The sequence below is a fragment of the Lacerta agilis genome, chromosome 9 (assembly GCF_009819535.1).
Source record: "Lacerta agilis isolate rLacAgi1 chromosome 9, rLacAgi1.pri, whole genome shotgun sequence".
Classification (NCBI taxonomy): domain Eukaryota; kingdom Metazoa; phylum Chordata; class Lepidosauria; order Squamata; family Lacertidae; genus Lacerta; species Lacerta agilis.
In genome coordinates, this window is record NC_046320.1 from 9646795 (window position 1) to 9673342 (window position 26548).

The following is a 26548-nucleotide window of genomic DNA, read 5'->3' on the forward strand; positions in this document are numbered from 1 at the left end:
CTCCAGCAGTTTTGTGGCAAATGAAGACAAGCTATGCAGCAGGGATCCAGGGGTCTGAATGGATTTCCAGCCACTGCCAAAAAGAAAATGTGACTTTTAGCATACACTCCAGAAAGGCGCAATGTTTACGCAGCAGCTGAAAGGACCCCTAGCCTTGTGGACGCTCATTTTTATACCGACAATTGCTGGGCTTGACAACGATGGAAGATCTGTGTGGGGGAAAGAGTCCAGTTCAAGTTTTGTGAATGAAACCCAGATGTTTCTGCATGACACGTTCCCCAAAAAGTTCTTCTGGGGTGTGGGGACCAGCGCTTTTCAGGTGGAAGGTGCCCAAAGGAAAGATGGAAGGGGACCGTCAATATGGGAACAGTTCGCCCGTTCAGAGCTGAGAGCTGGTTCCAGGACAGATGACTCCAGTGACAGCTACATTTTTTGGCAGAAAGATTTAGCAGCTCTGGATTTTTTGGGAGTTTCTTCTTATCACTTTTCAATTTCATGGCCAAGGCTCTTTCCCACCGGCACAGTGACAGCTGTCAATGAAAAGGGGCTTCAATACTACAACAGTCTCCTAGATGCTCTTGCTCAGAGACATATTGAGCCTGTGGTCACCCTTTACCACTGGGATTTGCCGTGGATTCTGTACGAGAGATATGGGGGGTGGAAAAATGAATCCCTAATTGATGTTTTTGATGACTACGCGACTTTTTGCTTCCAAGCTTTTGGTGATCGAGTTAAGTACTGGATTACGATCCACAATCCTTATCTAGTTGCTTGGCATGGGTATGGCACAGGGATTCATGCACCCGGAGAGAAGGAAGAAAGCGCTGTCCCTCTGGTAGGACATAATCTGATCAAGGTACAGTACAGGTAGACTTCACTGTCACAGATTTAAGTTTCACTGCCGCTGGAGAGCCAGTATAATATTATACGATGTCTGCAAAGCTGAGAGCAGTGCTTGCGATAATCAGTATTCTTGTTGCAGGCTAAAAGCCTCGGCAGGAAAAAAATGTGCTGCCCCTTGTATTTGTCTGTTTAATGATTTCAACACTTGTTTTATTAAAAGTAAAAATAAGCAGCAAATTTGGCCATGTTCCAGTTGTGGATCTTGAAGCTCCCTTATACCATCTAGATCAGTTGTTTTGCCTGACAGCTAGGGTCTTTCCCATTGCATTCCATCCTATCCTTTTTAATTGGAGATGTCAGAAGTTGAACCATGTTGCCAACCGCTGAGCTCTGGTCCCCCATAAAGTAAGGACTTATTGGGTTGTAGCCAATGCCAGTCCTACTCAGAGAAGACCCATTGAAGTTATTGAATATATATGACTAAAATTGGGCCCATTAATTTCAGTGGGTCTGCTGCTCTGAAAAAGTTTTAGTTGGATATGACCCTTTAAGTACCCTAAATTTCAGTGAGGAAGTCAAGCATGTGTCTCTTAATCTGCAGTCCCTGACTAGGGGAGCAGCCTAATTAAATTCAGTAGGTGTTATGTTTTGAGCAATGCTTATGATGGTACTGTATATTCCCATTCAAATCAAAATGTGTTTACAGCACTTGAAGTCTGGTTGGATTGTAGCCTTAGTAACAGCTTGTCTGCCAAAAAAAACACAAAAAAACTTGCACTTCCTTTCATGCTTGTTTGCCTTGGACCATAAGGATAACCTGCAAATGCTGATATTATTTGATTGCCCTAAAAGAAACACATATTAAATAGTCCTAAATCTGACAAATTGTAGCTTGATGAAGCAATCAAACAGAGAATAATTAAATAATGCAACCTAACCTGATACAATAACACTGCAAATAGTAGCCACTATACTGAACAAACAATGTTACCGAGTATTTTTTGATTGTCTGAAGAGAAATATCCTTTATGTCAATATTGAAGACCTGAAGAATGACGTCAAGCCAATTCTGCTTTCAGCTGTTTATTAGAATTGAGTTAGGGTACCTACCTCTCCCTTAGCTGAATGATACAACCAACAGAATTTAGCTTCTTTCCGTTGACTTAGTTATCGTTTAGTGAAATCAGAGCTCTTATTCCAATTGTGGATAAAGCCCTAAAATTTGTACACATAAATACTCTGCATAATTTGGGGGAGGGGGTATTAGAAGAAAAGTACAGCCCCCACCACAACTGCATCATTTGAGAACAGCATCCCTTGACATCCCATTGGTTTTTCTTGTGGTAACTTAGGGCTTGTCTACAATTCCACATCCTTCCACAATCATTTTGCAATTCAGTCTACAAAAAGTAACTAGGTTAGCCATTGCAAACTTGGTGCCTTCCAGGTGTTTTGGACTACCCTTCCCATTAGCCCTAGCAAAAAGGGGTCCTTGAAGTGATTCTTTCATAAGTGGCTATTAACAAACCTGTCTTGGACATTTTCCTAGACAGAGCCTAAACAATGAGTGAAGGCAAGGAGAGGAGTTTGGAGAGGGTTGGTCCACACCTGCATGTTGCAACATAAAATGATGACCTGATTGAATAACTGAGCATCACAAACCAAACACAGCCAGAATGTCCTCCGCCCCCACACAATATTTTTTATCTGTTTTCAGGCATTTCACATTTTTTACTTCTTTTCTTGTAATTTTTATTATTTTTTCACCATAGCTCTGCTGTGATATTCATAAACTAATATCATGGCGTAACCATCAGGACCGTAAACAAGGTTAAAGTAAAATGACAATTGAAAAAGATATATCCTATCCATAAACATGCAACTTATCTTCTTACATTCTCATGATAGCCAAACATTCTTATTTGCTTCTGGAATCAAGACATTTGATTTATTATTATTTGCATATTGTATAAAATCCCACCACACTTCACAAAAAAATCCAAAGGTTGCACCTTGTCTTGAATTAATTCCAAACTAAATGTATTTCCCCCCCCCCTGAAATTGCAATGTTCCACACATTTAAACACAGAATGTTAATGTCACCTTGCTCCGTTCAACTGTAAGTCATCAGGTGGTGGTCCGATAGGTGTGGAGCAACCCTCAGGTACACAGAGAGAGAGAGAGAGAGAGAGAGAGAGAGAGAGAGAGAGAGAGAGAGAGTTAGTTAGTTTAAGGGGAGAAAAAGCCAAATTCTGGATGCCACCACCACTGTAGGAGCCAACAGCAGTAGATGTACTTGGGAGCTGACCATTTGGCAATTGATTTTGGACTAATGCACAGAGTTACAAGTTCCATTTATCCAGCAGAAAGCAAGGCCTTTAAATGTTGTCCAGTGATCTCCTAAACCAGTGTTTTTCAACCACTGTTCCGCGGCACACTAGTGTGCCGCGAGATGTTGCCTGGTGTGCCGTGGGAAATTACTTTATATATAGTCAATATAGGCACAGAGTTAAATTTTTTAACATTTTCTAATGGTGGTGTGCCTTGTGATTTTTTTCATGAAACAAGTGTGCCTTTGCCCAAAAAAGGTTGAAAAACACTGTCCTAAACCAAGCATGAAAAGTAGCCGATCCAATGTAGTGTTTAAATATCTGAATCAGTAGGAATTTCAGGTTCAGCCCAGCCTTTTTAGGCTGAGTGTCACTTGGGGGGAAAGAGTGGATATATTATGTGGATAGCGTCATTATATCGTTTAGTCACTAGAAGGCACTAGACTTTGTTTTCTGTATCTATTCTGTTCTTGCTTGAGATACAGAAAGTTATTGTCCATCTTCCTGACTGGTGCACCCTCTAAGCCTTCCATGGTACTTACAACAGGTTTTGCTGCTTTCTTTTTTAAAAAATCTGATTTACACTTTTGCTCTCAAAACAAAAGAAGTGCAGGTGCCAGGTTTTCCTCCGTTTGGCAGAAATTAAAGAACACGATGTGCTCTATTTTTATAGCAAACTCTCATGTTCTGACCTCCGTTTGGAGTCAGTTGGTGGGGTTCCCTCCACCTGTCAACAAAGGCAGATAAGAATTGTTTCACCAACATAAGTTGAATGAGTCAGCTGGACTTTTCCCTGTCTTACTTTCTTTCAGGGCAGGGTAGGAACATAAGAAGCTGCTTTATTGCAAGTCAGACCAATAGTGGCTGCTCAGAATTTCAGGCAGGAGTCTTTTCCCAGGGATTCCAGAGATCGAACCAAGGACCTTCTACTACTGAGCCACATTCTGCTAATAATTGCATTAGGAATACTCATTTTGTTTAACCAGGAAAGACAGACGCTGAATGTAAGATCATGAATGTCCCTGGGTTAAAATGCATGTTCATAGGAGCTGTGCAAAAATAATAAGATAAAGGAATCTTTACTTTATTCAAGTGTAGGCCCTAAAATCAAGGAATGATTTACCTCTAATTTGTCACAAGATATGCAAGAACCCCGTAGAGAAAACCCAAGGATTACAATGCCCATTGTAGTACTGATATCGCGCCCTTCCCAGACAGTTGTTAACTAACCATTTGTCACAAAGTAATAAACTTGGAGACATACATGTTGCTAGCAGTGGAAGCCAGTCAATTAATGACTACAGTCTCTTCTCTTATGGGATGTTATTCTCTCCACAAGAAACATGGTGGGCACCTCCAGGTAATAACAAATAATAATAATAATAATAATAATAATAATAATAATAATTTACTTTTACCCCGCCCATCTGGTTGGATTTCCCCAGCTACTCTGGGTGGCTCCCAACTTCACTAAACAGGACTGCCTTCAGATGTCTTATAAAAGTCAGGTGGTTGGTTATTTCCTTGACATCTGATGGGAGAGCATTCCACGGGGCGGGTGCGACTCTGCCTGGTTCCCTGTAACCTGACTTCTCGCAATGAGGGAACTGCCAGAAGGCCCTTGGAGCTGGACCTCAGTGTCTGGGCTGAACGATAGGGTTGGAGATGCTCCTTCAGGTATACTGGGCCAAAGCCATTTAGGGCTTTAAAGGTCAGCACCGACACTTTGAATTGTGCTCGGAAATGTACTGGGAGCCTATGTAGGTCTTTCAGGACTGCCTCCAGACACTCACACAGGCCCTTCACTGCCTTCACTAGTTCTGATTTAAAAGACAGGTAGAGCTGGGTATCATCCACATACTGATGAACACCCAGCCCAAACGCCTGTTTGAAAGCTGCAAGCTGACCTTCCCTGACCTTCAGTGTCACAGTGGACCTACTAAGGCAGAGGTGTCATGACCCTCTGGTGGCCTTCAGCTTCAGAGCTCAGGTGTCACCAAGGGTCAGGGCAACCTACAACAAAAGAATGGAAGGCTGAGGATTGCTTTGAAATGACACATTACATTAAAGAATTTGGAGTGTTCCTGTTAAGCCTCGATTCCAGATACTCCATTTGCACCCCAATTTTCCATTTTCCCTCCCAACAGATGCTCAGCACTCCATTGCTCACTGAGCACACTCTCAGCCCTCACTGAAATATTTTGGGTTTTCCCCTGCCCTTTCAGTTTATTTCCCTACAGATTTTTTTCTCTCCAAAACCAGTCCTACTGATACTTCCTTTTGTGAGCAGATGGCACAGTTTGGGCTACATAAGGATCAGGACTCAAATAATGACTTTGCTGTTAGTGTAGAGAACTGAGGCTACACTGACATGGGTTGGGCAGAAGCTGAGTTGAATTCAGTGAGATTTTCCAGCAAGTAAACATGTATAGGATTAGGCTGTAAGAATTTCCTTGGTGTCATATACTTTTTGATGGAAAACCACAGACAGATCGTGGTGTTTGCCATTCATGGTAAGTAGCACATAATCTGAGTAAAGTGTTTCTGAAGAGATACATTGTGGTTGGAATTCAAATTTAAACCACGCTTGCTATTGAGAAGAGAGAGAAAAGAAAGCTGAAGCTAAGCAAGTTGTTTAGCTTCTTTTTTTGCAAAATCTTTTTTTAAAAAATGAAGTGTTTGAGCTATTTTTTAAGGAAATTGACCAAAATCTAGACTTCTGACATGGAATGTCCGGATTTTCCCAGACATTAAATTGCCTGGACACTGCTTCCAACTGTTGTATTCTGGCTATGTCTGGGAAATTTCGGACATATGGCAATCATTATAGAGTTGGAAGGCACCCTGAGGATGATGTCATCCAACCTGAATACGCAGCTGTCCCAGACAGGGATCGAACCTGCAACCTTGGCAGTGTCAGCATCACACTCTAATCAACTGAGCTATCCTGACATATAAATTTAGCATTCGGTCACAAATGTGACTAGGGGCGTGATGACAGAAGTGTAAGTTTTCTTATGTCTCAACCACCAAAGTGTTATAATACTGAAATGAATTTGGAGAAGGGCCCCGATCCAAAGGACTGTGGACAGAAAGAAAATAGCCACTCATGCTGGTCAGCAAACAATATGCTTCACATGATAACCAGAAAGCACCTGTGAAACACATTTCCCCCTCAAATAATTCTGGGCACTGTAGTTTGTTAAGCATGGCTGGGAATTATAACTCTGTGAGGGGTGAACTAAAGTGCCCAGAATTCTGTATGGGAAAGGAGGTGTTTCAAATGTGCTTTGAAAATGTAGTATATACACAGCCTTGAATGGGAGCTTCTGCAGGAGTCTGCATAGATAAGATTCTGCCGCTCTTGCTGCGTTTCCATTTGTGCAAGAGTTTGTTCAGGGTGTTGTTCAGGTAGCAGAACATAGTTGGCTTTAGTTTCCCTTATCTCAACACTGAACATTTATAAACATTCAAATGTTTTCACCTTGTAAACCAGACTATGTGTTTCTGTCTATCAGGGCATGGTAACTGGGCACTTGGTTTGTAAAATACCACGCACCTCCCCAAACCGAAAGTTGTGGCCGGGTCAGGGAGCAGATTGCATTCCAGATTACAAAATAAAATAAATGCAGAATGTACCTTGGTTCCCCCCCCCCATGGGTTCCTATTTACTATAGCATTATAAATAAAATCTTGGTTATCTAGTAACCACTGAAATTGCTGGTAGCTGGCAGCCTAATCTTGGGTATCTAGTCGGGATAAGACCTTTGGTACTTGGAAAGGTATTGTCACTCTTGAGTTGGTCCTTGGCTTAATTAGAATGAAAGATGGAGCTTGGTTAACTAGCACAATATCACTCGATCCCCTAGTTTCTCTTGCACAATAAGGAAGGTGGTTGAAGATAATCTTTTGCCCAAGGTCTAGATGCTATCTGTGTTTGGTCAACACTAATTAACTGCCACATAGCACCTTCCACACAAAAAGTGTTCTGGAAGGTTTGGACTTATTTCCAAATGGTAAAATGTAATGTATAACACTAAGTGTGGGTCTATCACATCTTTCAGTTATTAAAAAAAGCATGGCATTTCTTTCTGCTACACCCCCTGCCCTGTTGCAGACCCTCCAAGTGTCCCTATTTTCCAGGGACGTCCCTGATTTAGAGATGCTGTCCCAGTTTCTGATTTGATCCCAGAATGCCCCACTTTTCCTTAGGATGTCCCTATTTTCATTGGAGAAATAAATATTGGAGGGTATGGAGTTATCCGACCCCTGAGCCATCTGAAGGCAATAGAGAAGGGTTTTTTTAAACATGTTTAATGTTTTATTATGTTTTATAAATATGTTGGAAGACACCCATTGTGGCTGGGGCAACCCAATAAGGTGTGTGGGGTATAAATAGTAAAATTATCCTTATGGAATGGGATGTCCCTATTTCCACCAGAAAAATGTTGGAGGGTATGCGGTTGCCTTCCAGTGACTTTTGGAGAAAACCATTTAAACATAGCATAACCAATTTTTGACAGATGACAGAAGTGTAGGGCAGGGTTTTTCATTTTGTTTTCTGCAACAAAGACTCAGAAGCTAACAGGAAACTGGAACCGTCACCACAGCATGAGTTTTTACTTATTTGTTTCATTTCCCTATATTATAGGTAGCCAACATGGTATCTGCCAAATTATGTTGGACTCCAGCTCCCATCAGCCCTGTTCAGCGTAGCTAGTGGTAAGGTCTGATGGGAGACGTAGTCCAACAACATGATCTTGCGGGTGGGGGACCAAATTAGCTCCCCCTGCTCTATTTCAGTTTTACCTTTTGGCTCACAATAACCCCTGCTCCTCCCCAGATGGTAAACAAGCAATGGGATCAGAAAAAGCAGCAGTGGAAGGGAAAATAAATATCTGCTGGTGCAGATCTGCTATCAATGCTTGTGCAAGCGTTCACACAATCCTACAATATGCAGCCATCCTTGAGCTGGCACAAGAGGTCGTGGATACCTTGCAGTAACAGAAAATATTTGGATTTTAATTTGCCGCTTCTTTTTTAAATTTCACATAGCCAGGGTACTCCAGAAATATTCAAAATAAGCGATATAAACAAATCAAAGCAAGATAAAGCAAGGTGTTGAGATCAAGAAAGGGCAATGCAGGCTTTTTAGTTAAGAAGAGAGTTATGTTTCAGGAACTTGTTTAGCCTGTTACAAGCAGTCCACATGTTGTGAACTATGTACTGTACAAATAGGAGCTGCTGCTCGACACTTGCAGTACAGTAAAAAATAATATCTGTTCAGGAGTACATTCCTGACTGCTCTAAGCATTCCTAATGGATTTACATTAACTAATTTAGCATTGTACATCAAAATGCACGTGGAACAGGGAAATGTGCAGAAAATCCCGTGTACCTGCGAGGATATAGCACCTATTATTGATTGTACCGCCACTATCTACTTAGCCTTAACATTTAGCCTTGATCTTCAAGGTGCAAAGCAGATTAGGTATCGAGCAGCAACCTGGGGGGGGGGGGGAGAACAACTGCAATCAAGATCTGCTTTTAAAAAATAAAAATAAAAATCTATGTATTGTGGTCAGTCTTAACTTTTATGCTTGTTTGTTTTGCAGTTAATAATCTGTTGCTGAGGTGTATCAGTCGGAGCATGAATCAGGTTGAGATGTCAGGAATAAGTGCCCAAGGTGGAAAGTTACAGGGTGCCTCCAACCCCCACTAATCTTGATTTTTTTTATTTATATAGATCACATTTGTATCTAATTCTTTCTGCAAGTGCACGCCAGGTACAAGAAGTACAAGAGGCAGCCTCATCATTAAATGGTGGAGTTTTCTACCTCAAGATGAATCGATGGCGCTTTTGGACAGTCGCCATTTCCCAGTGGGATTCATTCAGACACTGGCAAATTCCAGTTGCGCAGATATAGTCGATTGGGAAGTCCTTTTCAACAAACCCACTTCCCCAAAAACATTGTATGCTTTGTAATAAGAAAAGTGACGGGAACATGCACTACGGTATAATGTGTGGGAGAGCACCCAATGTGCCATTGTCCAACCTCCTCACAAACTAATCAGGATGAATGCTTCCTAAATACTCAATGTTCTCTAGGGCTGCCATACGCCTGGGATTTCCCAGCCATATCCAAAATACTGCAGCAGTCGGCAGCAGTGTCCGGGCAGAAATCGGCAAAGTGTTCATGAAAATCCAGGCGTACGGCAGCCCATGTAGGCAATGCCGTTTTTGCCGAATTCCCATAAAGGCTTGGCAAGTTTTCTGTCTGGATTTTCACTTTTTGAAATATGGCACCCCTAATGCTACTTAACCTTCCTGCAAGCAAATCAGGATGAATGCTCAATAAACAGGCCCTCAGATAGCTTTAAAAGGGGATTAGACAGATTCAGAAAGGAGGTCTATTTCACTATTGCTTTTGGGTTTCCCAGAAACATCTGATTGGCTACCATGGGAAGCAGAATGATGAATTAAACAGTCCTTTAGTATGATCTAGTAAGGTTGTTCCTATGTTCATATCCTGTGCCACTCAACAATCTAATGAGTCCGCTAGACTAAGGTTACCAGGTTTTCCCCCCTCAATGAATCCAGAGACACTTTTCAACTTCTATGGATTTTGTATGAGGACTGATTTGTAAATCCGGGGACTGTCTGGTAACCTTACGCTAGACGCCAACCATAGAATTTCATGGTTAAGCAGCGATATGACTCATTGGTATATACCTGATACTGACTTCTCCCCCTTTCCCCTCCATCTCAAAGGTTAATGCTAATGTCTAGACCTTGGGCAGGTGTCCTGACACAGATTGTGGCATTGGAAGCCCATAAAACAACTGATAGCAGATTCTTCTATGCTGCCAGTCTGAGGTAGTCAGTTCTGCAACTAGAATCAGCAGTACCAAGCTATCTGTGACTCGATTGGTCAGTTAGTTAAATATTTATTTATCTATCTATCTATCTGATTGGGGCGGGGGCAGCTGCCCCCCACCCCACTACACCTATGCATGCAACACTAGTAAGAATTTCAAAGTAAAATAATTTCTGAACAGAATTAGTTTGCTGAGTCATTGATGGTTCAGCTCTTGAGAAGCGTTTCCCAACATTGGTCAGCAATTTCTCCATGTGTAAAGAGATGTTCTCTTTAGACAAAGGCAAAGAAGCCCACGTCAGAGGCAAAGGTAAATGCTAGATAATCTGGCATGCAGCTTTATCTCAGGAGGAGAGGTCAAATTGCCTCTTGCAAGTAAAATACACTTGAAATGCCCTTCCTGACCCAAGACCTTCGAAGCAAAACTGATACTCCCTCATCCCATTCCAAACATTGTTCTGCTTTTTTCATACTGCTGGTCTTCCAGAGATCACAGTGCTCGAGTTCAGGGATAACTTACTCAAATAAAGAACGTGAAGAGTAAGATGTGAGAGGCCATTGGGGTAGAAAACACCAAGCTGGGACTCATCTACACAGCTGCAAATAAAACATTTTAAATGTGTTGTAAAGCGCAATATGCAAATGTGATACTAGATGGCGACAGTGAGCTATGAAAAATTCAATGGATTTTTCAAAACTTTTCTTAAAAAGGATTTCACAGCGTTTTTTTATATGTGTGTAGATTCCACCCTAGTCTTGGCTTATCCATGACTATTCAACTGCTTGGATATGCAGAACTTGCATGTTACATGTGTCATATAATGGTTATTCCACATCAGTGAGGAGCTGATCTTTTAGCGCAAGTAGCACATGGGACTCCCTCTGCCTATTAACATGAGACAGGGATGCTTACTAGGTCCCCATTCCCCGATAGGTTCTCCATGTCTTCTCTAGGTCCACCCCACCCTGAGAGGTTTGTAGGGTGACTACACAAGAACAGGCCTTTCCTGGAGTGGCTCTGCGTCTGTGGAAAACTCTCCCAGAGAGGCTCACCTGGCGCCTTTGTTACATGTCTTTAGGCGCCAGGTAATAACATTCCTCTTTACCCAGGCCTTCAGCCAGTAAATGATCTATGGCCTGTTAAATGTGGGGGACGGGGGACGGGGACTGTTATTATGATTATTTTACCATTATGCTGTGCATTATTATACTATGTATTATTAATGTTCCTAATGTTGTACAACGCACTAGGAGCTTTGGATAGAAGGTGGTATATAAATTGAATAAATAATAATATACTACTTGAGGAGCCTGCTAATAACTTCTTGATTTCAGCAAGCCTACCCACACGTATAATATAGTACTTGTGTTAAACATTTTGCTGATTTACCCATGTGCTATTGACAATTATTTTGTATTATCTTATGCAGTGCTATTTTTCTAGAAAAAGAGGTGCCGTAACTCACCAGGAACACCTCCCTCATTCTCTTGGAATGGCAATTGTGCCCACCTAAGAGGTGCCAGAAGTGAGTTCTGGCGAGTTCCAGCTGGAAAAAACCCCAATCTTATGTACATCACTTAGGCTTATATTTATTAAACATTTTTTCCCTAAATAAAATGATGATGAGGATGATGATGATGTTGTAAGTTAGCTACTTCATGCTCAAGGTTTTTGTGAGGATAAAATGGAGAGAGAATCTTGTGTGCTGCTTTGAACTCCTGTGGAGGAAAGGCAAGGCAGAAGTGTAATAAATAAATAAGTGGTTCAGGTATTTCATTTATTGTATTTTTGTCATTCAGATGTGCCCTATAGATTGTATGTCTCTGAAACCAAAATATCTTCAACTGAACTGAGTTTTTGGCTCGATATCAGGCTGTTAGCAAACAACAATTAATGAATTAATGAATGAGCAATTAGACTCCCATTTGACTATGTTGCCAATCTATTTGCATCTCTCTAAAAATGATAATAAAACCCCGTCAGTAGTATATTAACACCAAATCCAAAATACTTACTGATAGGATGTTTCCATTTGTATTTTCTCCTTCTCCTTCTCCTTCTTCTTCATTAGGCACATGCAAGAGTCTGGCATAATTACAACAAACATTTCCGACCACAACAGAAAGGGTTTTTGTCGATAACTTTGGGATCCCACTGGATCGAACCGAGCAGATCCAGGAATGAAGAAGACATCAGAAAATGTCAGCACTCCATGCAGAAAGTTCTTGGGTGGTTTGCCAAGCCAATACATGGGGATGGAGATTACCCAGAAGAGCTGAAGACAGAATTTGCTTCTCTCTTGCCAAACAGTACTGAGACCGAGAAGAACTACATTAAAGGGACCGCTGACTTCTTTGCGTTTTCCTTTGGTCCAAATAACTTTATACCACCAAAGAAACTACCCAAAATGGGACAAGTTTTCTCGCTCAACCTGAGGGAAGTGTTGAACTGGATTAAGTTGGAATATAACAATCCTAGAATCCTGATTACAGAAAATGGCTGGTTTACAAACAGCCACGTGAAAACGGAAGACACCACAGTTATCTACTTGATGAAGAATTTTATTAATAAGGTCTTGCAAGGTTTGTGAAGCTATTGAGTTTTTGAATGCGCCCAACAGATCTGAATGAATATACATGCAGGTGCCGCTATTCAAGCATGGAAATTTGTACCCAAACCTCACTCTACACACCGCAGATTCATACATGCAAACAGTCAGGCTCAAGTGTGGTACTGTAAATAAGCAGCCTTAAACAAGCTTATGGTTTATGTATGTAAGTACGCATGCGGCCTATTGCAGTTTTTTATATAAAAAATGCAGTTATAATCAGTTGTTGAGGCGGATGAGGATGACTAAGAGGATGACAGGAGGCATAGAAAGAGAATTTAACCACTGTAGTCCTGAGGGAAAACCCTGAAGCTAATATTCAGTTAGTTCAATTCTGTTCTTAGTAGTATATTCACATGGTCCTATTCTTTGATCACTGGAAATATCTGTGACTTGCAGAATGAAAGCTACATACCTCTTTTGGTCCATAACTGTCCTAAGTATGTTCATAATATTACCACATACTTGGCAAGTTAAACATTGGTTTACTTACAAACTCTTCAAAGGTCAGATTCATGTGCTTTTCCATGCATCAGTCAGAAAACACAGGCAGTAGAACTTGGTACCAGTGTAGGCTTTTCATTCAGAGCAAATACCTGCTTCAAAATAGGGTCGCCCCCCCCCCCCCCCGAGAATATGTCTTTAAGAGAAGTCAGTCACTGACATCTCCAAGTAACCTTGGGAATAACACTCTCTGAAACAATGGAAAACCATTACCATCCAATGGATACAGTACAAAGCTATAAAACTCAATGGGCTGACTGAGTATAAAGGAACTTCCTGAATATCCTGTTCCAAAACCATTTTACTGTGCAAACTTGTAATGCAAATCATACTCTGGTTTTGCTAATATTGCCCCTTTACTTTTATTTCCCCTGTGCAGCAATTAAATACGATCAAATCGATGTATTTGGTTACATGGCCTGGTCCCTCCTGGATGGATATGAATGGCAACATGCCTACAATAACCGACGTGGATTATTTTATGTAGATTTTAATAGCAAAGAAAAAGAGAGGATTCCCAAATCATCTGCATTTTATTACAAGGAAATCATACAAGAAAATGGCTTTCCTCTGAAAGAATCAGCTTTCCATGGCCAGTTTCCCTGTGACTTCTCCTGGGGTATGACAGAGTCCGTTATTAAGGTAGGCATAATAAAATGTAAGCATCTCAAGTCTCTCCTTGGACTGAGCTAAATTTAACAAGAACATTATCTTCCTGCAGTCACCAAAAAGTGACAAATGAATCCAAAAGACCTATTCGAGTTATTAATGTTATTTTCTTATTTAGGGTAGAGATGGGTCTTTTGCACCTTTAATAGTTATGTAGAATTTCAACAGGCATACCCAGTTCTGCAAGCTCTTTTACTCAACTATTAAAGATGCAGGAGACTTAGGACTCAGCTATACAGCTGCAAATAAAATGTTTTAACTGTGTTGTAAAGTGCAATATACAAATGTGATACTAGGTGGCAACAGTGAGCTATGGAAAATTCAATGTATTTTTCAAAACTAAAAAAAAAGCATTTTCACAGCATTTTTTAAAAATATGTATGTGGATTCCACCTTATTCTCTTTAGCATCTTGCCACCCAGTTATAATAGTTTGACAAATGAATCTAGTTTGAAGTTTCTTCCTAGATTTGTATGAACAATCTGCCTGGTTCATTTTGGAAATAGAATTAATGCAGGCATATATCCATGCTCCCTGCTGTGGCATTTTACTTATTTACGGCATTTCTATGCAATCCTCGTAATGTAGAAGTAGAAAACAAATGAAACGCAAAGGCATACAGCTGTTTAAAAAGAAAGGGATGGGGAACTCTTATGGGTGCTTTCAGATAGCTGCTATTTTGAAAACAAAACAGAAAACGAAAACAGAAAACAGATAGCTGCTATTTTCAGGTGGGATTCAGCCGCATAGCAGCAAATTCAGCTTGCAAATTGAAGTTGATCTGGAGATCCTGCACAACAAACCTGCTTCCCGAAAAGTTAAGACGTTTGCAATTAGGAAAGTGATGGGAGATGCAGTGGAAAGTGCCATGACCCTTGCTTGGCAGAACAATGTTTAGCCTCCCCACAAACCATCAGGATGAATGCTCAATAAACAGAATGCCTGAAAGTGGCTTGTGAATGTAATAAAACAGAGCTCACTGCAAGGGCTGGGGTGTTTTCCATCTTCAGTGGTTTCCCTAACCCTTACCAACACTACCACTTAATGCCATGTAAGATATCAGTGTTTAGTTATCACAAGATTATGCAGTACACAAGCTTATATGCATTTACAGGTAGGTAGCCGTGTTGGTCTGCCACAGTCAAAACAAAATAATAAATAATAAAAATTCATGTGAATGCACACGAAAGCTCATATCAAGAACAAACTTATTTGGTCTCTAAGGTGCTACTGGAAGGAATATTTTTTTGACAAGCTTATGTGTTTACTTAAATATAGCTTTGCTATAAATGGATATATACCTTGCCAACTCATTACTTTATTAAAATTTATTTTGACAAAGTAATCATCACAAATAAATAATAAAAATGTGCACCCAACCACCAAGACCATTCCATTGTAACTATCCAACCTCCCAAAATTTCAAAACCTCTTGCGATGGTTTGACCCCTTTCCGTTTTAACAGTACAAATACTACAAACACACTCCATATCTCCTCAGAATCATTTCTCCTCCCTATTCCCTGATTTAACCTTAATAGCACAGGTTAATTTATCATTAATGGCCAGTGCTTTTTTTCTGGGGGGATGCAGGGGTACACATACCCCTAAACATTTTGTGAATCTAAGTTTGGCCTCATTGAGGGGCAGTATTTCAATATGCGTAGGAAAAGGAGAGTACCCCTAAACTTTTTTTTTAGAAACCCCCCCCCCACTGTTAATAGCTATATCCCAAATCTCTTTATACCATTCTTCCATTTTATATTCTGCTTGCCCCTTCCACTTCCTAGCTATAATCATTTGTGCAGCTGTCAATAAATTTGTGAGCAAGTCCTTCAGAGCCTGCGAACCTTCCACCCCACTGTAAATTGATAACGCTCCCTCTGGACTTTCGCTTAGCTTTATCCCAAACTTATTACTGTCACTTTAAATACCAGTTGCTTATTTTTTTTACTGCCCATTACTGTTACTTTGAGGAAGCAGTTAGTATCCCTATTAAAGTTCCTTTCTCAGATTGCCCTCTTATTTCCTCCACCCTCATTTTCCCCCCAGCCTAAACCCAGTGATTCAGCTGCCCCACATTCTGCCTTTCTTCAGGGGTGGGCTTTGGTAATATTGCACCCTGAGCAAGGACAAAATCCCCCCCCAGCTAAATCTTTCTTATATTCACAATAATTCAACTAAAGTACAGTTGCTTTTAATGGATCTTCTCAGTAGGTTCCCTGTATAAATGTAGATGATGATGATGCACACCCTCAGCTTGGCACCCTATGCAGGGGGGGGACCTTCTGCACTGACCTAAATCCAGTGCTGCTTCCTCTCAAGTCTTCTGTATTGAGACTCTTCTTCCAGTTGTCCACTGATGGGAACTGAATCTGGCCGACTGGCACCCAGCCATATATTCACTTTTTCTGGCCACCACAGCCAATCACATAGTCTAACTAAAAATTCTAAACTTCCAACCACCAATCAGAATATGCATGAGAGTTCTAACTTCCACCCTTCCTCTGTTGTCAGTTAAGGTTCCCCCCCCCACAATGACAGTTAAACCAACTTTCATCTGACTAGACAAAAGATTCTGCCCATCAAAGTACAATGTACATTGCGACACAAATGGCAGAATACACTACATAATGCCTACTAAAACACCATTTAGACCAACAGGATTTCTTTACCTAGTAAAAATTTCTGGGACAGACTTTTGTAAGATAACTTCCTTATGAAAATACGGGATGCTACATATTTGGCAGAAATGGCAGGAGGAGGATGCCATGTGAAATAAAGAATGGGGGGCACTTAACGCTGTGGTCTAAACCACTGAGCCTAGGGCTTGCCGATCAGAAGGTCGGTGGTTCAAAACCCTGCGAAGGGGTGAGCTCCCGTTGTTCGGTCCCTGCTCCTGCCAACCTAGCAGTTTGAAAGCACCTCAAAGTACAAGTAGATAAATAGGTACCGCTCCGGCAGGAAGGTAAATGGCATTTCCATGCGCTGCTCTGGTTCACCAGAAGCGGCTTAGTCATGCTGGCCACATGACCCGGAAGCTGTCTGCGGACCAACAGCCTATAGAGCAAGATGAGCGCCGCAACCCCAGTCGTCCGTGACTGGACCTAACGGTCAGGGGTACCTTTACCTTTAATATTTATGCACCAGTTATGACGCTAAAGGAGAGCAAGCAGTTGATGATAAATTTAAGTTCTCCTTCCTGCCTACTGCTTCTGTAGGATAACCAGCCTCATATACGGTAACCAACATACTTAAGTCTAATTGATGCATTCTGGATTTAATGCATGAAAGGGTTAATACCATAGAGCAGACTTCCTCAACCTCAGCCCTCCAGATGTTTTGAGACTACAATTCCCAGCATCCTTGACCACTGGTCCTGCTAGCTGATCATGGGAGTTGTAGGCAAAAACATCTGGAGGGCCGAGGTTGAGGAAGCCTGCCATAAAGTAAGCCGTCCTGTCAGGCTTATCTCTGTCCAATTCCCTTAATTCGGGAGGAAATGGGTAATCAAGCCTATTGTTCTCCTCCAGTCTACCTGAGAAGCTCAGCATGTGAAGAGGCTCAGCTAGTTGCTCCAGCTTAGCCATGTGGCTCTCACCAGCCACTCTTCGGTTCCTATAACAATAATTTAGGAACTTTCACCACGGTAACTAAGTCAAGCTTCACTGCCTGTGCAACTTTCCTGACTGATGTATGGAAAAGCACACGAACCTGACCTTTGGAGAGTCTGTAAGTAAACCAATGTTTAACTTGCCAAGTGTGTGGTCTTTTCCTACACTGGGAGAAGAGAGTTTTGGAACTCACAAGGGCATATTTTAAAGATTTAGCAGCCTATATTTCCAAGCCTTATTTTGCTGCATGTTTTGTAATTTTAAATCTCTGCTGGGTTTCTCTCACCAAAGAGTACTTGCCCCAAACCTGGATCTTGGCATCCAGGGAATTCTCCTTTTATATCCATTTTTTCATTGAACAGTATGACTCGCCACCACAACTCAGAGCCACCCCCAATTTCCATAATAATTTATCTCCAGTTCAAATAGTTACAAATTCCTCACAGGCTACATGAGGGCAAAAACCCTGTCGTGGAGTCTAGGGTTCATGTTTGGCAATGGTAATTTTTGGCATTGGCAGGATTACACTGATCCCTAGCAGTTTCAGGCAGCCTGGCATGTGAAAGACAGACACAGAGCAGGTGGGTTGATATTCTGCTCCTTGGTACATATGGATTGGATAGGATTCGGGAGGAAATAGAGGTGTCAAAGAATTTCAGCAGAAATTGCCTGTGCTGTCTTATTTGCCACAAGTCTAGAATGGAAATAAACACAGCAAGTACAACAGTCCACAGAAAGGATAGGCAACTGATGAGTTTTTCTTCTTCATTTAATTGGCATTTCCTTTGCACTGAAATCAACACTGAAGAACAATGTAATTCAGTGTGTAAATTCCACCCCAGTGGACAGCATGCAGCAATTTTTTTTTGTCTGAAGCCAAACTGTAGCAGAATGGAAGCAGTACTGCAAGTGGCAAACATGGGTCAGAATGGAAATCAGTGCCTATTTACATCCTGAGGCAGAGCTCATTCCTTTCCTAGCAACCACCTCAAGGAAATGTGCATCACTCCCTGAGAACTGTGGCAGTAGAATAACTAGCTGTGAATCCAAGGCTAAAATGATACAGTGGCACCTTGGTTCTCAAACTTAATCCGTTCCTGAAGTCCGTTCCAAAACCAAAGCGTTCCAAAACCAAGGTGCGCTTTCCCATAGAAAGTAATGCAAAATGGATTAATCCGTTCCAAACTTTTAAAAAACATCCCCAAAAACATCAATTTAACATGAATTTTACTATCTAACGAGATCTATAAAATGAAAGCAATAATCAATGTACTGCAGTCACACAATCAATCAGTAGCTGAACTGGGGTCCACAGTTACAAAAAAAAAAGCCACAAAAACAAAAATGCAAAATAAATAACAAAGACTGACTTCAGCATAATGCTCAAAAACAGAAATGTGGCACTCAAAACGGAAGCGTAACACTCAAAATGGAACGCATTCGGCTTCCGAAAAATATTTGCAAACTGGAACACTTACTTCTGGGTTTGCTGTGTTTGGGTTCCAAGTTGTTTGAGTACCAAGGCGTTTGAGAACCAAGGTACAACTGCATACCATGTGCAGCATCTGCAGCAGGACTTTGTCACCCACCTCTGATCTGTTGCAGCCTCTTCTGCCTACCAAAAAGAGGGTCAGGTTTCACTTGGTCATGGGGGGCAGAGAACTGGAAATTGGCTAAATCAGCACACGTGCTGAGGTACACACGCACATCTAGGTAATGTTGAACTCTGAACTTAATTGCTTTATGCGGTGGGAGGGCTATTTAAAGAGAATAATTTTTTACTTCAGAACATATTTGGGCGCCCTTCTGCTCATTCTGCTATTTGAGGCCTTAGATCAGACACCCCCAAACTTGGCCCTCCAGCAGTTTTGGGACTACAACTTCCATGATCCCTAGCTAACAGGATCAGTGGTCAGGGATGATGTGAGTTGTAGTCCCAAAACAGCTAGAGCGATGAGTTTGGGGATGCCTGCCTTAGATACTTGCTCTGAAGTCTTTTCCTATAGGTACCACTGACACATCCTGCAGCATCTCCCACTCATACAAGGAACACTCTGGATGCAAGCAGTGGCAGAGCTTCATGCTCCGGCACCAGGGGTGGAGAGCAGCCGGGGGCGTGGCTGGCGCACGTCCCGGGGGCGTGGCACCCAGCGCCGGGGGGATGTAGCCGCGATAGCACCCCGCCGGGATCATGGTGTTGGGGGCGGTGCGCTCCCCCCCGCCCCCCTCTTCCTCCGCCTGTGGATCCAAGCCATAATTTTCTTAAAATATTCCTTTCCACATTCGTCAGGGCTTATTCTTCTCGAGAAGCAGAGCAAAATGATGTCCTTTTAAAGGCTGGCAAATGAAACCTAATTCAGCTCGGTTTCAGCCAGCCGCACGAAAGCCTGTGGATATGATGCTAAAAATGACATCCATCTGCACTAATAGATAGTTTGGGGATATAGCATTGTGTTTATTAGTTTTAGTAGAAAACCTTGTTAGGTCAGCAGAGGCTAATTTGGCAGAGAAACGGATGGTTTCAGTTCAGAGCGATGAAATATGAATAAAACAGTGTAGCAGCAACAAGATGGAAAATGTAGTTAGAGAGCAGAAATAATAGCAGATATAAATTTATACACACAAATATCTGCATTTACTCCTTTGGGGAGGGGAAGCTTCCAATCGCTTGTTGCCTTGCAGGTGCCATTTCGAGGCGTGTGTGTGTGTGACAATCATTCACTTTTTAAAAGTTCTATCCTATTTATCTGCCTGACAACAGTCTTCCAAGGCAGCTGTCTTTATTTTATGGCAATAACAGGAAAATTACACCTAATAAAAGCTGGATCTAGAAACATCAAAGAAGCGTTTCAGTTTAAAGCATTGTAAATGTAAACAGGGAAAACGGGTAGAGAAAAACTGGACGCCACATCGCCATCTGGTGGTGCAATGTTATATCGCACATACAACACATATAAATCACTTTTTCTTTACCAGTCTAGCTGAGTCCAAAGGATTTGTGCAGGAGCTAGAGGTCCTGAAAGAGCTGGGGATGTAAAATGTGTCCCTACCCACAGTGCTCTTCAAGGTTGGATCCCCAGAGCCTCCTCCTCCCTGACCATTGAGCTAAGCTGGCAGTAGATGATGGGAATTGTATTCCAACAACATCTGGGCAACCAGGCTTGAAAAGCACTGCTGTAGATGTTGCTGATACTTCTCTTTCCTGATTCTACAATGGCTGGTGCGGTGGGATGCCCCAAACCCTGGAAGTATGCTACCTAGCAACCAGAGGCAGGTGGCACCTAATGTTTTCATCCCTGCAGAAAGGTTATGTCCTCGCCCAAGTAGCAGGAGAGCCTGCAGCTCCTGGCTCTTGAAGGCAGCAGCCATGTTTTTTATTTCTCTCAGAATGTTCTACTTTGTCACACACAGCCTGGTTTTCAGCCCCCCCCCCCCGATATTAATCTAGTCAAAGATTTATATTTTTCCATCAAACATCAGTTTTGGAAGGGTAAGTTTTGCAGGAGGTAGGTTGCACTCTCATTGTTCTGTTCCCACAACCCCAAGACTCATTGACACTCCTGCAGCTTCAATTTGCATTTCTTAAAAAGACTCGCACAACATAAAGTGACACATTTAGGGTCACATGCGCCCACTTGTTCTGTGATGTTTAGGACTACCGTTCCCAAACATCTGTGTTGGCTGGAGCTAATAGTTATAAACACCCGCAGGACATCAGCTTGCTGAAGGCTGCTTGAGAGAACCACATTTCTAAAACTATAGGTCTTTTCACAAGTTGGCCTGCTCTCCCTTTTGTTGATTGCGTGTGAACGGCAGTTCAAGCAATTGGAGAATTCACCATCTCTGCCAGACTGTGTTTACATGCATCTTTGTATTTCTGTAGAACTGCTATAGTGACACCTAGTGATACAGAGAAAAAAGCCTGTTTATCATTTAGACTGGTAGCGTTACAACTTACACGAACCACTTATATAACTGGTCTCTATTGGAGTTGGGAAACTAAACCAATACCCTTTATTAAATTAAAAATCAAATTATGTGATTGTCATTTGCAGGCAGAATCTGTCGCTTCCTCTCCACAGTTCTGCGATCCTAACCTCTATCTCTGGAATCTTACCGGAGATGGACTTTTCTACCAGGTGAAAGGAGTGAAACTGAAAACCAGACCGGCTCAATGTACAGATTTTGTTACCATTAAAACGCAACTTGACCTACTGTCCAAATTGAAAATCACCCATTATAGATTTGCACTCAATTGGTCGCTGCTTCTGCCTACTGGCGATTTGAAATCCATCAACGGCCAAGTCCTTCGATACTATCGATGTGTGATCAGTGAGCTGCTCAAACTTAATATCAAGTCTGTGGTCACCTTATATTATCCAACTCACCGTTCGTTGGGGCTGCCTGGTCCTTTAGTCCAAAATGGTGGCTGGTTGAATCAGTCCACTGTCCAGGCTTTCCGAACCTACGCAGAGATGTGTTTTCGGGAGATTGGGGACTTGGTTAAATTCTGGATCACAATAAATGAACCTAATCGACTCAGTGATATTTATAATAGCAGCAGTAACCACACCTATCAGGCCGCGCATAATCTGTTGATAGCCCATGCCTCGGCTTGGCATGTCTACGATAAACATTATCGATCCACCCAGCATGGTCAGATCTCTTTATCTCTGCATTCTGATTGGGCAGAACCCGCCAACCCATTTGTGGACACCCACTGGGAAGCTGCTGAGAGATTCCTTCAGTTTGAAATAGCTTGGTTTTCCGATCCGATCTTTAAGACGGGGGACTATCCTGCAGTTATGAGAGAATACCTCGACTACAAGAAGAGCAGAGGGCTCTCTAGCTCTTCCCTGCCGTATTTCACAAAGGAAGAGAAGGAACTCGTGAAAGGGGCTGCCGATTTTTACGCACTCAATCATTTCACCACGCGGTTTGTGATCCACGAGTCTAAAAATGGAAGTCGGTACGACTTTGATCAGGACGTTCAATTTCTGCAAGACATCACCTGCCTAAACTCCCCGTCTCGCTCAGCAGTCGTGCCTGCCGGGTTACGCAAAATCCTAAACTGGATTAGAAAACGTTACGGCAACCTAAATATCTACATCACGGCAAACGGGATAGATGATCAGTCTTTAAGCGATGATGGACTTCGTAAATACTACATTGACAAATATGTCCAGGAAGCCTTAAAAGGTGAGTGGATGGTAAAAGATGCTAATTTAGAAAAGGCACATAATGTGTTTTTATCTTGTATTTTTATGCTGTGAACAGCCCCGAGATCTACGGTTGAAGGGCGGCATACAAATTTAATAAACAATACCACAGCTGTTCTGCTAGCACAGCAAACTTGTGCAATGGTACTTTCCCCTCCTCGCTCCCCAGTAGTGTAGGGGACTCAACTACATTAGTAAAGAGCAGTGATTTGAATGCGCTATAAGCATGCAACACCAGATGGCGCCAAAGAGCAGGAAAATTTAAAACGTGCTTTTTCCATAGAGATTCTTTTGTTTTAACTATCTAATTTCTGATTTATTTATAGTGGGGGTTTTCCCTGTGTCTAGATACACCCCAGGTGACCCATTTTTCTGCTCTTTTAAGTTACCCAAAATGTTATGCCCTGCTTCATAGATGTCATAGCTATAGTCCAAGCAGGATTATAATTTAAGGTGGCAGGCAAGCTACCACAGATGAGAGCTGAACATAGCTCTCATTCAAATGCTCCCCCACCTGCACACCACTGAAATGCTGAAGTAAGGGCAGTGAAATCGTAGCCAAGAAGCTCAAAGCATATATATGACTGACAGCCTTCTCTGAAAATTAAACCAATGCCCAGGCTTTAACATTCAAAAACTTTGTTTGTAGAAACTCCAAGCTATAGATGAATTAAAGCATAATATTTACAGTCACATGCTTCTAAGCATGGGTTTACAGTCTTTTCCTCTTAACTTCCTAACAACTGTATTTCCCTCCCTTTCCAGAGCTCAGTGTATCTCAGGCCATGCCTTGCAGCTCCTGAGAGATTTCCACTTTTACCTTCTCCTACAGCGTTGCTCTTTCTTTCAAGCCGAGAAGCAGCTCTGCAACGCTCAATTCAGCTTAGCAGTGTTCACAGTGGATTCTAAAACACAGCCATGTTGCTTCACATAAAATGGGAGTCTCTCCTTCACCAGATACCTCCCAGGTGACTAGCATTAGCCAATCACATGAGTACTAGAGAACTCTCTAGAATTCAGCTACCAACTGATCAAAGTTAAACACATAGCAATGCATACAGGCATTTGCAATTTATGTGGATTCAGTTACTGTACTCAACATGAAGCATTTCCAGAGAAAATTGGAAAAGTGACTGCCACCACTACAGAAAAGGCTGATTCTATGGAGAGGCCTGTTGGAAGGAAGGCATCCAATCAACATGCCGAGCCTCCCCAATCTGTTTTAAATACTATGAAAGCATCCTTTTGCCTCACAGTGTTGGACAACACCATTTAACAGTGAATAATTTTCTTATTTCTTGTCGTTTCCAGCTTACCACATTGACAAAGTCAACGTCCGAGGCTATTTTGCATTTAAACTTGCCGATGAAAAATCCAAACCCAGACTGGGCTTCTTCACCCACGAAGCCAAGGCCAAGGCTTCTGTTCCATTTTACAACCGTCTCATTAGCCATAACGGCTTTCTCTTGGAGCCTGCAAACAACATCTGTGGCCAGCCCAAGGAAGAAGCAACCTGCACGTTCTGCCTGCTTCTAGCTCAGAAAAAGCCGCTCGTATTCTTTGGGTGCTGCCTTTGCTCGACTCTCATCTTGCTCTTAAGCATTATTGTTTTCCACAAAAGGAAAAGGAGAAAATGGTACTGGTCGAAAAATCTGGATTACATGTGCGTTCCTGTCAAAAGTAGACACAAGAAAGTTCTCAACCAGATATAGAGTGGTCTTTTTTTTCTGCATGTGAATGTCAACGGTGAGGATAAGTTATTGAAAGCACTCCAAGTCACTCCACCAAGGTACTTGCAAAAGAATGCTGCTTTGCATGAGCGGAATTCCCATGGTAGTCGATTCAGGATTATTATCAAGAATCCTTGTTCCATGTTTATGCTGTCAGGGAATCCCAGGTTGTTTACTTGTGTGCTCATGTTTATCATAAAGTCACTCAGAACTCCAAGTCCTTTGCTTTTTACATCAACGTACACCATGAAAAGACACAAGGAAAAGAACCGATACAAGAGTGTCTGCCTTCCTGTCAACCTTTTTTCCATCTTCAGAGTAAGACTTGATTACATAAAGGAAGTTTAGCTGTTGTCATGCCTGAAAATCTCGGGAGCAGGGACAGATGTATACGAAGGAATTAAAAATGGCGTTAGTCCAATATATTTAATTAATTACAGTTCATGCTTTCCTTTTGTAACCTAGTACAGTGACGGAACTAATTTGACATGAAAAGGGTATGTGTCACAATTTGTGCACTTTTACAGAAATGTCTCACAATTTGTGGCGCTACGCCTGCAGCTGTTGTGGTTTGCAGGTGTAACATTTGCACACTTTCGTTTTCCTTGTTTTGGCTTGCGGAAGCTCCAGTAGGGCAGCTACCCTATCATATGACTGAAAATGTCAACTAGATCAGAAGTGTTCTAGTCCTCATGGTTGTAAACGAAATGCTAAAAGCTGCATTAATGGCACCTCAGAAACATGTCCGCAGCATGTGATTGCAGCAGCTTCTCCTTCAAGCCCAGGTTGTCATTGAGAAAGTCCAGACATATAATACCTCTGTTATGTCTACTTCAGATCAAAAGATGTCAGGAATCTTAAAGAAGAGGCTCGCAATAGGAATGTTTAAGTTGGTCTGAAATACTTTAGCAGTTGAATAGAGGAGGGTTGATTAGACTGGAAAGCCCTGTGTGTTTAAGATTATCAAATACATACCAGCTGCAATCACAGTTCCGAGTCCTTATGCAGCCAAAAGAACAGCACCATCTGCACATAAGGGTGGGTTGGGTATTAGCAGGCTGGGGGGGGATACAAATAAATAAACTGGGAAACGCTCCTGAGAGGGCCAGCTCCCAATCTTCCAAAATGAAAAACTCGGGGCTAGAGAAATGGAATCAAGAACAGAATCACTTTGCACTGTAATGTTTTGCTGCAAGCCCCACTTGTGGAGACCATACTAAAAATTGCCAGTGTAGGGGGGATCCTGTATTAGAGAGAAATGCCAACTTTCCTAGGACACAGCCATATTTGGGAAGCATAAACTGCAACACTTTTATAAAATGAAATTGGGAAATATTGGTGTGTTTGTGCTTTTCAAAGTTCCCTTCCTTTTCAATGGATGTCAACAAACACAGGATTATTCTGTTATATATATATTCCCCCCCCCCGGCCATTATTTAAAAGGTGGGCTACACTCCAGGCTGTTCAGGATCAAATTGGCACAAATACAGCTTTAAAAAAACAAAACCCTGACCCTATTTGTTGTACACACCCTTTTATTTAAAAATAAAAGGAATGCTCTGTGGATCAATGAACTATATAGTTACAGTTATGAGATGTGTAAAACACACAAACCTTTATCCATATTAAAACTTTCAGTGCACACAAGGTGGTCCTGCTCTGAATCTGTCACTCTTTGATATGCACGTTACCCATGAAAGTCTTATTTTCACAAGCTGCAGAAATGTGTCGACTTCCCCCTGCCTAAAAAAAAAAAGAGGCCAATTGTGGCGGTCCGCTCAACCTGCACAGGTCCCCCAGACGTTTAACGGTCCGTTGATACCTGCACTCACCACTTTATTAATTAACCGCTGCCACCAACCAGTTTGTCTGGTATTTACTTCACTCAGTTCAGTCAAGGAGAATATTGGAACATAACTGTTTTATTTGAAGTTTAGTACATAAGCATGTGGTTTCTGAATAAACAGTCCTTTCTTGGTTGTGTTCTTGTTAACAACAGTGCCCAACGATTTCTCCTAACCCTGTTCCTACTCCTTCCCTTGCCACCCTTCTTCCCACCTCTCAATATCCACAACAAGCCCCAAAGACTCAAGACTAAAGAACCAAAGACCCAACGAACCCTAGACCAAAGAACTAAGAACTAAAGAACAAAG

The 26548-nt window shown here is 41.9% G+C and overlaps 1 protein-coding gene across 1 annotated transcript; it reads left to right on the forward strand.

The window, feature by feature from the left end:
* KLB (klotho beta) lies at positions 1-24822 on the forward strand. Its single transcript, XM_033160668.1, has 5 exons — positions 1-856; positions 12124-12634; positions 13544-13806; positions 21502-22645; positions 23977-24822. Exons 1-5 carry the CDS (start codon positions 122-124, stop codon positions 24375-24377), a joined length of 3054 nt encoding a protein of 1017 aa, XP_033016559.1. The 5' UTR covers positions 1-121; the 3' UTR covers positions 24378-24822.
* The last annotated feature ends 1726 nt before the right edge of the window (positions 24823-26548 follow it).